Source organism: Sorex fumeus, unplaced genomic scaffold, assembly GCF_029834395.1.
Source record: "Sorex fumeus unplaced genomic scaffold, SorFum_2.1 ptg000131l, whole genome shotgun sequence".
In the NCBI taxonomy this organism is placed as follows: domain Eukaryota; kingdom Metazoa; phylum Chordata; class Mammalia; order Eulipotyphla; family Soricidae; genus Sorex; species Sorex fumeus.
The window spans coordinates 15,492,006-15,505,206 of NW_026606188.1; the positions used below are offsets into that span (position 1 = coordinate 15,492,006).

Below are 13,201 nucleotides of genomic sequence, written 5' to 3' on the forward strand. Positions count from 1 at the left end.
GTTAGGCATGGAAATAGCCAGGTTAGAAAGTTGGCCTTAAGGAGAGTTGCAATAAACTTTTTGGATTGGGTTTAGGGAACAGTTTTTCTAAGCAGCTTTTTGAGCATGTGAGAATGAAAAGTAATAACTAGTAAAGCTTAAATATAGTGATTTAAGAACTCTACTCTTTTGTGTATTGATTATGCATATATCTTACTCTATCAAGTATAAACTTTAGTTTAAGAAAAGCAAGTAAGTTACATTCCTTAATTGTGTTGTTTATTTGCAAGGACAATTTTTACTTATGAAAATAATAGATATATTTACACCTGTTTTGATGATCTCAACAAAGGTTTTCTAGTCGGTAAGTGTTTTTGCTGTCCCCTTTACAAAGTATTACAATAGGCTGATTTAAATTTTTGGAGCTGTGGCAGATCAACCCATTTTATAAAGCAATAGAGGACATGAAGAGAGTCTCAAGTGTCTCTAATTCCTTGATTGTATTCAGATTTTTCCCTTTCACCTTAATGATCTAGTAGACTTAGTAGAAGTAGGGTCTGCGCAGGGTGATGGTGGCGCCCTGAGATTGAGCATGTTGTTTGACTGTCAGAGTTACTAAGAATAAGATGGAGGGCTCAGCCTCTTACTTTTTTAAATCTTGAACAGTGAACATCATTTTAGGTCGATTTTCCTGGGTGTTTGGGCCTAATGTTTACTACTCAATAATATTGTAATCAGAATATTATCCACAAGACTCATTAAAATCTTACAAATCAGGAATAACTGTTCTGTTGGCTAAACACTCTCCTGCATATCCTTCAGAAAAGCATTGGAAAGTTTGCATGAATCCCATTCTTTAATATTTTTGTTCTTAGAACACACTGATTTATTTTCTTCAATTTTTTAATAGAAAATAATTTATATCCCCTTATGTTTTTCATATCACTAATCTGATGTAGAGAATGTATTTCTCTGGTTGCTGGATACTGTGGGTGCGATATAACAGGACAGCTGGTGGCCGCGGGCACCCCTATTCCCCTTTCCCTTCCTCTCCTCGCTGCCTTTTCTGGCTCTTCACTTTTATTATTCTTCTCTAATTACTTTCAGTCTACTCTTCCTCTTGTTCACTCTCTTTTTATACTTTTCTTGGCTGAAACTGGTTTTGTTTTCTTTCAACTTAACTCTCTTTTCTTTTTCCTGGTTTTCAGAAGCAACCTAAGTAGCAGGAAGTTGATACAAAGGGGATTCAGTTTTCAGGCTTAGGGAGACAGACCCATCCCCCAGGCTGAATTTTAGTTGGAGATAATTCTCCATTTAGGTGAGGCAAAATAACATCCCCATCTTCTTGAATCCTCTGTTAACACTTGTCCTTGATCAGTAACACAAGTCCATAACTAAAGCGGGCTCCAAGGACTCAGTGAAGCCTGGCCTGAAAACTGCTCTGCACTGGGAAGGCTGTGGTGGGTAGGGGTGCCCAGGCAGAAGGCTTGAGGGTGGAGGGCACCCAGGGCTCCTGATGCTGTTCTCTTGGAGCATTGGTGGAGAGAAGGGATTGAAACAGGAACACAGCTTCAGTGCTGGCTACATTCTTTTACAAACTTTAAAGCTATTTTTCTTCCTGTATTATTTAATATCTCATGTTTGTTTTTGACAATCAGTTGTAATTCTTTTCCTTGTCAGCTTCTTGAAAACATAGTTTATATTTTTCTCTCTTTTCAAAATATTGCAGTTGTTTAAAGAGAGAAAAAAATGTTCACTAATGTTAGAATATATTTTTCCTACATGTTTAAAAACAATTACAAATCAGTTGCCATTTTAAAAATAGAACTAACTCATGATCTTTTGAATAACATGAGTTTTTCTTTACTTAAATTTATTTTTATTTTTCAGGGAGGTTTCACATAAATGGAATCTCACACAAATAGCAGAACACCTTTTACTAAAGTCGTAAGTATTAAAAGTAACATTCATTGAAAAAATGAATTTTATAGTTTTAGCACTGAAAGAATCCTTTGAAGTATGCATAGTACAGGAACTGAGAGCAGTTAAATATTTGTGGGATGTGAACTTCAGAAGACAAAAAAAAAAACAGCCTCAGTAAAATTCTGATACCTGCACTGTGGTCTTAAGAAGCGAGAAAAGATCGGCAGCTTCTTTAACCTGAATGCCAAGAAAATTATTCTGTTATTAAGAATACAAATGTATGTAGTGATGAAGAAAGTCAAAACCTTCATGTCATTGAAACTTATGAAATGAAATGTCATAAGGCACTTAGTGATTTACATCACTGACCATTTTTGTAGATTAGAATTTTACTCTTCACTTTTTAATTTTTTTTTGAAGATGTGATATGGAAACCCCCCAGCTTGCTGGCTCCCTCTGTGGGACCTTCCAGCATTTTATAACTTAGTGCTGTTTCTTCCATTCACCTTGAAGGCCACTGCTTGCCAGGACCTGGCATGTAGGGTTAGGTAAGTCCCACCTTGAAATTACTTTAAATGACTATATTTTGCAGGCTTGCAAAGTTGTAATATTACTATGTCTAAAATAGTTGGTGATAGGAAACAACTTTGCAAAACTGTATAATATTGGTTGTTACGTGTTTTATTTTTGATAATTAAAGGGACTTCGCTCACTTTTGAAGACTGGCTTAGCTCCACAGGGTGGGAAATTTAGGAGTGGACAGTGATTAGAAAGGGTAATAGTAGAACAGTGTACTTTTTGAATATTATTAGAAAAGCGAGCAATGGAATAGATCCCTCATCCCAAATGTTAAGTACCAGATTTGTAGGCTGCTTTAACTATATGCAGGTCAATGTCCAAACAGTCATAAACAAGCCTATGCAGATTGTGCCTGTATATTGTTATTAATATTTACTTTTTCTGTCTCTTATTGTTGAGTAAAATATTCAAAGAGGGTCTTTGAAGTATCCTTTGGGTACAGGATTTAAGTACTCAGACATGAATATAAATTGTGGTGATATATTAGAAATTAAGAAACCTATTCTAAGAGTTTCATATGCTGATGAGTTTTTCTTTTTTAATTTCTACAGCCTAACTTATATGGTGGCAATGCCCTTTTATTCAGCAAGTCTAATTGAAACCGTACAGGTAAGCTATATTTCATGATAATTTAGTTTAAAATGTTTTTAAAGTATTAAATGTGTATATATTAGCACAAAAGATGAATTTAGAATAGTATCTTTTTAAAATTTGTATTTCACAGAAATTGTATCTCAAAGATTATATATTCTAGGCACATTGCTGGAGCATGTATTTCCTTTCCAGAATTTTTCCATATTTTGAATGTATTTTTCATTCCTTTCAGAGAACAGAGTTCTCTTCATTTAGTCTCTGATTTTTACCTTAATACAAAGAATCCACAGGGCTTATTTTCAACCAAGACCCTAATACTTAAAGGACAATAAATTACTAATGACCCAAGCATAAAACATAATGAAATCATCCTTTCTGTGAGCAGAACATCCCTACAGGTAGTGAATAATGGCATTATATTCTTCACAAAAATGCTTTGTAAGAAATGGTTGATAATGTGATAGATAAATGCTACTAATCTCCAGCTAGATTTTTTTAATTGTTTTACTATTTCTTACCACATGGTGGCACTTCAAGAACATTGAATTAATGCTTGTTTCTTACCATACTTAAAACTGATAGAATGCCTGTACTTAAAACTGACAAAATGAAGAGTCATAAGAATTCCTAAGAAAAATCCAACTGATTACATACCATCTGTCTTTTTGCATATTGTTATATGTATCATTCTCTCTGGGGAAGCCTTTCTGGAAGCTTTCATTTTTGCATATATGAGAACTCTGAATTAATGCTGCTTTCTTACCATTTTGTGCCTATACTTAAGACTGATAAAATAAAGATCAGTTTACCTTTATTTGTAAGAGAAATCCAACTAATTACATGCCAGGTACTTTTTGTGTTTGTTGTATCATTTCACTTTCTATGCAAGCCTTTCTGGGTGCTATATACATAAAATGTAAAACAGTATATGAGGAAGATAAGGAATTTGTAGACAAGGAAACAATTTGTAGATAAGGAAGAATATAGCAGGAAGATAATTATTTAAGGGTATAAAAACTAGGAAGTATGTTTTACTGGTAACCAAGTTTTAACTTTAAATAGACCCATATCACAAATCACATTCCTCTTCTTAAATTAGACCTTGACTAAATTTTGGACATCTGAATTTCTCATCTATAAAGTTATGGTAATGGTATTTTAATCTCTGATGGGATCAGTCATCCCTGTAAAGTGGCCTGCTCACTGTATTTTAGTCGTTTTGTTGGTTCAGTTTCTGTCTCTTAGTTTCACTTGCTAACTCCATCATTGCGATTTCTTAGAATTCTTAGAAAATTGTGGAATTTTCTAGATTACTTTTTCTTAGATGTCTACTTTTTGTACATCTTCCTCTTCTTTAAAAAAATCTCTTAATTATATTTCCCACTCTGCCCAAGGTACAAAGTCTCAGCTTTTATCCTACATTAAGTAATTTATCCTATATTCATGAATGAGTCCTGGAGAGTTAATATACCCTCATTAAATATTTTTACTTTAATCTTTATGTGAATTAAATCATTTTTACCCAAAACTCTACTCCAAAAATTCGTTTTCTTTTGAACCTTTTCTTTCTATATTATCGATACTGGTTTTTGTTAACCCTAAAAACTAAAGACTTTCACTGTAAAATAAATCATAACTCATCATGCTTTCATAATTCTAACTTCAAACAATGTCTAAGCTTTGTCTGTTTCATCCCACTGATAGGCAGCTATTTTTATTCCATTGAACCATATACTCCACTTGTACTTATCTTCTTCCCTTCTCCTTCAGTTTACTGTTGTTTGTGCTGGACATCTCTCTGTGTAAACATTCTTTCTCTTGAAAAATAGGGGTGTATACATAGGTCTCCTGAAAAACTTCCTAGTGATTATCCATGATCGTCATTAAGCGTCCTCGTTCTGGCCCTGCATTATAAAGTTCATTCTTCGTGCATGTGGATTTCAATTATGAGGAAAGGTCCAAGCTGTACATACTGGAAGTCAGAGTTTTCCATCCACTTCTTTCAAACTGAGAGATGAGAGGCGGTCGCCTGACCAACTAAGGAAGGCATTGCCTACTTCTCACTCGGGCCACCTTCTGACTGAGTGTCCGGAAAGAAGCTTGATCATGTCACCTTCGTTCCAACCCCCTGAGTTTGCGTTTCTCTCAGTAACAACCATATCATCACAGTGCTCTTCTGTGTCCCATGTTTTCTTTCCCCGTCTTACCCGTGGGACCGTACAGTCTCTAATTCTCTCCCCAGTGCTTAATTATCTGGCCTTCCTTTTCACTCTTCACACACAGAAGGTAGAGTCCCTCACAGGGCCCTTGCGGGCCCTTGCTCATGCAGTGGTCTGAGCTCTCCTGTTGCTGCCTCCCTCCCCTTACTGCTAGAGTGCGCCTCACAGGCTTTGTTATGCAGAGAGACAGACATAGATGATGCTGGATGACATTATTGATTGCCTTCACTATTGATTTCCTTCTAGATGATGATATTATTGGTGAACACTATTGATTGAAGACCTTCTTCACTTAATGTGCACAAAAATTAGTGTTCCATTTTTATAGAATAACAAACTCTGGAGTGACTAGTGAGGTGCGCAGCAGGCTCGGCATCCTTAAGAATTTTAAGCACGGTGCTCCCTCCTTAGGTGTCCTGTATTTGTTGCTTTTTGAAATGAGTCCTAAGGAGCTTCTTGAGGTTTCAGAAACTAAGTGTATCTTGTGCATATCTTCTGTTTCCCTTCCCAGTGGGTGGCTCTCCTCACTTCATAACTATCTGTTATATGATGTTTCTTTTGAAAAAGAATAATCTGATGCCTGTTTAACATTTGAAGTCTGCATACCATTAATGTTTTCTCTTGAGTCAGTAAATTAGGATTTAAAGGGATACTAAAAAGAACCTTTCTGTGGTTTAAAAGAAAAGTTAACTTTTTGTTTTTGTTTCAGAGTGAGATCATTCGAGATAACACTGGAATTTTGGAGTGTGTCAGAGAAGGTCTTGGAAGAGTGTTGGGCTTGGGAGTGCCTCACAGCAAACGACTACTTCCTCTTCTTTCCTTGATCTTCCCTACCGTGCTGCATGGGGTTCTTCATTACATCATCAGTTCACTCATTCAGAAGTTGGTCCTACTAATTCTAAAGAGAAAGACTTACAGTAGCCACTTAGCTGAGAGCACTAGTCCTGTACAGTGTATGTTGGATGCTTATTTTCCAGAACTTATTGCTAACTTTGCTGCCAGTCTGTGCTCTGACATTATACTTTACCCATTGGAAACAGTCTTGCACCGCCTTCACATTCAAGGAACACGCACAATAATTGACAATACAGACCTTGGCTATGAGGTGCTTCCAATCAACACACAGTATGAGGGCATGAGGGACTGTATCAACACCATCAGGCAGGAGGAGGGAGTGTTTGGTTTCTATAAAGGTTTCGGTGCTCTCATAATACAGTACACATTGCATGCAGCTGTGTTACAGATTACCAAAATTATCTATGCTGCAATTCTTCAAAATAGCATTTGAAATAGAGGCTCCACATTATTCTAAGAGACATAACCTGGATACCTTATTATGGAATTATGAGGGATGAAAGTAAAATACTGGCTGAAAGAATTATTAGAAAATGAGATTAACTTTTAAAGATGCTTACTATATTGATAGGGATTCATATATATTTGGACAAAATACTCCTAATTTGGAAACCACATTTAGCATTTATGCTGAGCTAAAAATAATTTGAGGCAAAGTATTTGTCATCAAGTTTGAAAAAAAAGTCATAAAGTCGAATTTATTCCATTCAACTTTCATACAATTTACAATTAGTGGACCTTGTAGGATTATAGTGGCATATCATATCATCCTTAATATAGTTTATGGTATCAGGGGATCAGTTTTACCTTAGATACATAAATACGTGGTCTGTGATAAAGACTAGAAGTATTAGATTTGGTCATCTTTAAGCAGGAATTGGAGATTTAAATTCCATTGTCTTGTAGAACTTTTAGTGTGTAAATTTATTAAGTCTCCACATCATGGACTTCATCTCTACATATTTGTACTCAAATAGGTTTATTACATAGAATGAAATTTTGCCTAAATATCAGAGTAAAACATTAAAAGTGAAGGTCCCCAAATACCTAAAAGTCAACACCATTTTTTTGTCCATAATCAAACCCAGCATCTTAATGCCAGTAACTTCAAATTGATAATACTTTTATAAAGTTTGATTTACCTGCCTAGTTACATGAATCATCAGACTGTTTTTAGAGCTACTCTGAGACTACAATCATGATAACGTTATTGTTACCAGAGTTACAGTGCGTGTGCTAAAAGAAATGTCACTTGCCTTTCTTTATGAATTATTTGTCTTAAGAGAGACAATTAAAATCCACCTGGAAATTTGTACTTCTTGCCTTGTCATCATTAAATAATGGCTTTAATTTTTATTTTCTCCAAGTTTTTCTTTAAAGCTTTCTTCTTCTAATTTGATATCCTTAAGGGGAAAAGCAAATACACCCATACCACCTTTTATTGAAACAGGTCAGGATATATACTTGTTTCTATGTTCTAAGGGAAAAAAAAATATGAACCTTAAAGGAAATTTGTCCTTAATTTTTTACTGTTTTTGTTTTGTTTTTAAATAGAGGAAGAAAAGAAGCAAAAGTAAAATTGTTGATCAGTATAATCCAAAAAAAATTTAAAAACCCAAACTACAAATCAGTTGAATCTGGTAGGAAGACCGTTAGTATAAGTGAGGTGATAAGCATTTGGCTGATCTGTCATTAAACATTTTAAAACGTAATTTGTTCATGGAAGTGATGAGTTTTACTATAATCATTTGGAATATAAGTGCAGTGGCCTTGTATTGACACAACATAGAATACACACAAGCAGGTTTGCTTGGATTACTGAATGTCACAATTACTTTTGTGATCAATATTCTTGGGAACAAAACCAGAGTATCTGAAAAGTATGAGACAATTTGGCGTGCGTGTGTGTGTGTGTGTGTGTGTGTGTATGTGTGTGTGTGTGTGTTTCCAGTTATTGAAATACAAAAGTTTTCCCACTTTTAAATTCCACAAAGATTATGGCTTACCTTGACCAAGTTATATCATTTAAATTATGTTAGTTGCTTTTCAATAGCTAATTTTAGATGTTTGTAGTATATTCAATTTTGTTACCACCTTTTATCTTTATCATAACCAAATAAATTTATTTCAGACAATAGTAAACCAGAAAATTTCAAGTTTCAGAAACTTTCTAGAATAGACTATCAGGTATTACTGGTGCAAACCTGTGGATCTTTTAAAAATTAACTGGATTATATTGGTGGAGGTTAACATGAATATTCAGTTATAAGTTTTTATATTATAGAGTTAATACATGATTGGTTAACTGAACTGCATACAAATGAGAATGGTCTTTTCTGTCTCTTTGGAGAAAGGCTACAAATTGAGTTTAACATGGAAAAGTGGCAAGTAAAACACTATTTTTTACTCTCTTTCCAAATTAGCTGGGATATAAGCATCATAAGAACTCTCTTAAGGGCTAGAGAGATAGTACAGGGCACAAGGTGCCTGCCTGCCTCCCACGCAGCCAGCCTTGCACCCGAGTGCTTCTATAGCAAACCCTGATCACAGAGCCAAATGGAAGTCCGGAACACCAGCGGGAGTGGCACAGCAGAAAACGTACTTAAATGCTCACCAAAGACGTGAACAGAGTTTGGAAACGAGAATGCTTTCTGCAGCAGCACAAAGTGTCTCTCGCTAGCTGGGCACAAATGCTTAAATATTTCTCTACTCATCTGCACAGAAAACAGTTTACTGCTTGAAACACCTTCTTCAGCTAAGATTTTGGAGGATATTTACCCTCAGTTTGTTACTCCAATGCTTGAAAATAGTCACCAGGTTTAAATGAATTATTTTTGTTCATATTCAGAAGCAAATAAAATCCCCTTGGTAGAAACTCATGTTACACTCAAATTTGAATGATAACTTTGGCTTCTGTTTCTCTCATGCTCCAATATAAACTGGATGTACAGTGTCTTTTCTTTTTGGTTATTGATTATCACTATTGATAGAAACAAACTGTATAGTCAAATAGCAAAAACTTGTAATTTGACAATAAATATTAGAAAATATTTCATCAGCTGTAAAATTTTGTGTGTGTGGTGGTGATGAAGTCTTGCTGTTGTCACTGTTTTCAGTAGATTGTGTAATATGAAAATATTCAATAAAATTGAAATAAAACGATATTTTTCTAATTCTGATGCTAAATGATATACACTAATGGTAAAATTGTGTGTGTATATATAAATATATATGTGTGTATATGTATTTATATATGCACACACATATATTTGCATATATATACATAAATATGTTTGCGTGTGTGGTGAGATGACCTAACCCAGAATCTCACACATGCAAGACAAATGTTCTACCACTGAGCTATATTCCTGACCCAAGTAATGCATTTTTTATAGAAAAATTAAAAATACAAATTTAAAGTTAGAGATGTTTTGTGGGGTATGACGCAGCATTTAAAAAATCTGATGTAGTTGTGACACAGCTTGTTTGTTACCCATATTGAACTTTACAACAGACCTTACGAGTCTGAACCTTAAAAACTTTCTGAATAGTGTTTAGGGAAGAAATAGATATAGATAGCTTATCAAAGCAAGTGGCAGAGAGAGGACAGCAAATGACAAATAGGCAGTTCCAAACTGTCCCTTAGAAATAAAAATGCCACCAAGAGCTTTCCAAAGCCTTTGCCAGAACTCTGGCAAGCAAAGATTTGCAACAACTGAGTGAATCGTAAGTCAAAAGAAAGACAATTGGGTCAGAGCGATAGTACAGCAGGGAGGGTGTTTACCTAGCACATGACTGACTCAGGTTTGATCCACAGCATTCCATATGGTCTTGAGCACCACCAGGAGTAATTTCTGAGTGTAGAGCTAGGATTAACCCTGAACATTGCCAGGTATAATCCAAAACTTAGGGGAAAAAATTGTCATAGTGGTCCCTTCTCTATCTGACTGCCCTCTGCCCTAACCCTTGAGTCAGGCATCCAACCATGAACCATTCATCCCAACCCTTGTTTCTACTATCCTTGGGTGTTAGTCTCATTTTTTTTTTAATATTCCACAAGTGAGTGCATTCATTCTGTCTATCCTGACATTTCACTTAGCATAATACTCTCCATGTCCACTCATTTATAATGACTTTATTTTTTTGTAACAGGTGTATAATTTTCCATTGCCAAAAGGAGAGAGAGAGACAATGAAAAATGCCTGCCATAGAGGCAGGCTGGGGGGCAAGGGGCAGGAGGGGGTCGGAGGATGTTGGGAGAAAATGTACACTGGTAGAGGGATGGATGTTGGAATAGTGTGTTACTGAAATGATTATGAAAGCTTTGTAACTATCTCATGGTGATTTAATTAAAAAAAAAAATTTAAAAAAGAATCATAGGAAACCGATAAGGTATGTTGACTTCTACCCTCAAGGCCCCTCCCAGGGTCTGTGACACTCTTAAACAATAGTCAGTGTGCTAGCGTGGACCTGGGAGAGACAGTAAACATGATTTACAAATTGTTCCGGTTATTTGTACTAACCTGTAGGGGCTACTGGAAGAATGGACACAGGATGGTCACAAATGTTTTCCCAAACTGGAACCTCAGGGCAGAAAAATTTTATTGTTCAGAGACACTTTAAGGACCAGAAAACAGCAGAGTCCCAAGGTTCAGAATTGCTGTTGAGATGTGCAGGAGACTATCTGTAGATGGGAACACAGACATTCACAAGAAGTGTACAGGTGAATTTAGACAGTCCCACATCCCCAAGACAAGGTAATTAACTGGAGTTGATCAACCTGAGGCGATCACATTAAACCGACACCAATGACTGTCTACAAACTGCAGGAAATAAGAGAAGAGACAGCCACGTTCCTGACTAGGCTAAGTGTAGAACATGTTGAGTATTAAAGAGATATTTCACAAAGTTAAGCAATCAAACACAACCAGACATTCAATCTAGGTCTTCTTGGTCAGCCATCACCATTACGATGCCAGAAATAGATGGTATGATATGCCAAGAACAAAAGTTCTGGGCCAGATGGTGAGTTCTATTAAACCTCCGAAGACTTACTATCTGTACTCCTTAAACTTTTCCAAAATGAAGAAACAGGAAATCTTACCAAAAGCATTTATGAATCTAACGTTACACTAATACCCAAAGCAAATGGAGATACTACTAGAAAAGAATAGACCAATTTCCTTGATGAGTATCAGTGCAAAAATCTTCAACAAAATTTTGCTAAACAAAACAGCTAATCAGAGATCCAGCCCCTAGAAAGCCGGTTTTCAACCCCTGCTCTGCGTGGGACGGGCACAGAGGTGCAACTCTGGGCAAAAAAGCTAAACGGCTCCAATTCCAAACAGGTACAGCCTGCCCCCAAGGGCCTGGGACCCTCTTTGGGCATGCGCAGCTAGATCCAGCCCCTAGAAAGCCAGTTTTCAACCACTGATCTGCGTGGGACGGGCACAGAGGCGCAGCTCTGGGCAACAAAGCTGAACGGCTCCAATTCCAAACAGGTACAGCCTGCCCCCAAGGGCCTGGGACCCTCTTTGGGCATGCGCAGCTAGATCCAGCCCCTAGAAAGCCGGTTTTCAACCCCTGATCTGCGTGGGACGGGCACAGAGGCGCAGCTCTGGGCAACAAAGCTGAACGGCTCCAATTCCAAACAGGAGACGTTCCCAACTCCTCGCCCAGTGCCACGGACTCTTTCCAGAGCCGCGGCAGCTGACGCGGCCGCGAAATATTTTCCCACTACGTATACCATAGGAACCATCTTAGATGGTTCTAGCTTCTTAGATGGAAACTTCTCTATTTTAGCTCAGCCACTAGAAACACAGTAGCCAATAACTCATAAGCCTATCTTAACTCACACTGCATATAAAACAGAATAGCAACAGTGAACGTGAAGGACTAAACCACACCTCTCACAATGGTAAAGCAACACAAAAGCCCACCAAACTTTCATATTGAAGAGTCTAGCCCAGATGACACCAACAGTACTGTAGTGTTAGACAACCTCTCTGACAAGGAATTCAGAAGGGAGCTACTTAGGATGCTTAGGGAATTAAAAGAAACAATGGAAAGCAATGCCAATAGAAGACAAGAGGATCTGAAGGCAGAAATGAGGAAAATGCAATCAGAAATGTAAGACCTGAAAAATCTCGTAGGCGAATTGAAAAGCTCAGTGGAAGGCCTCAGCAACAGAGTAAGAGCGGCTGAGAACAGAATCAGTGAGCTCGAAGATGAAGTTCAGAGACTCTCCAGAAAAGAGCAGAAAATGGAAAAGAGACTCACAATTCGGGAACAGATGGCAAGAGAAGATCGGGATGAAGCCAAGAGGGGTAACATAAGAATTATTGGAGTCCCAGAGGTACAGGAAGAAAACCTTGATGAAGAAGAAACTGTCAAAGAAATCATTGCTACAACATTTCCAGAGCTGAAGAAAACTTGTGACCACATTCAGGAGGCCCGAAGGGTACCAGCTAGAAGAAATCCGAATAAAAATACCCCAAGACACATTCTGATCAAAATGACCAAAACCTTAGACAGAGACAAAATTCTGAAAGCAGCAAGATCGAAGAAAGAAATCTCTTACAAAGGAGCATCCTTAAAATTCACAGCTGATTTTTCTGGTGAAACCCTCATGGCCCGAAAACAGTGGTGGGACATAGTGAAAAAACTCAATGAAATAAATGCCTCCCCCAAAATACTTTACCCAGCGAGACTCTCATTCATAACAGAGGCAATAACACACAGTTTCACAGACAAACAACAGCTCAGGAACTTCATAGACTCAAAACCATGGTTAGAAGAACAACTAAATGGGCTACTTTAAGGCAAGAAAGGCCCCTCAAATACACCAAATTTCAACAGAACAATGGGACAAAATCCCATAACAATAATCTCTCTCAATGTCAATGGGCTAAACGCACCAATTAAAAGACATAGAGTGGCAGATGGATTAGAAAATTGAACCCAACATTCTGCTGCCTGTAAGAAACGCATCTCAATAGTCAAAGCAAACACAGACTCAGAGTCAAAGGCTGGAAAACAATCCTACAGGCAAA

The 13,201-nt window shown here is 37.0% G+C and overlaps 1 protein-coding gene across 1 annotated transcript in view; it reads left to right on the forward strand.

The window, feature by feature from the left end:
* SLC25A46 (solute carrier family 25 member 46) overlaps positions 1-9,309 on the forward strand; it is a 28,148-nt gene extending 18,839 nt beyond the window's left edge. The window contains exons 6-8 of the mRNA XM_056139115.1: positions 1,870-1,926; positions 3,033-3,090; positions 6,004-9,309. Of these exons, the coding sequence (XP_055995090.1) occupies positions 1,870-1,926; positions 3,033-3,090; positions 6,004-6,582 (694 nt within the window). The 3' untranslated portion in view covers positions 6,583-9,309. The remainder of the gene's footprint in view (positions 1-1,869; positions 1,927-3,032; positions 3,091-6,003) is intronic.
* Positions 9,310-13,201: the final 3,892 nt, after the last annotated feature.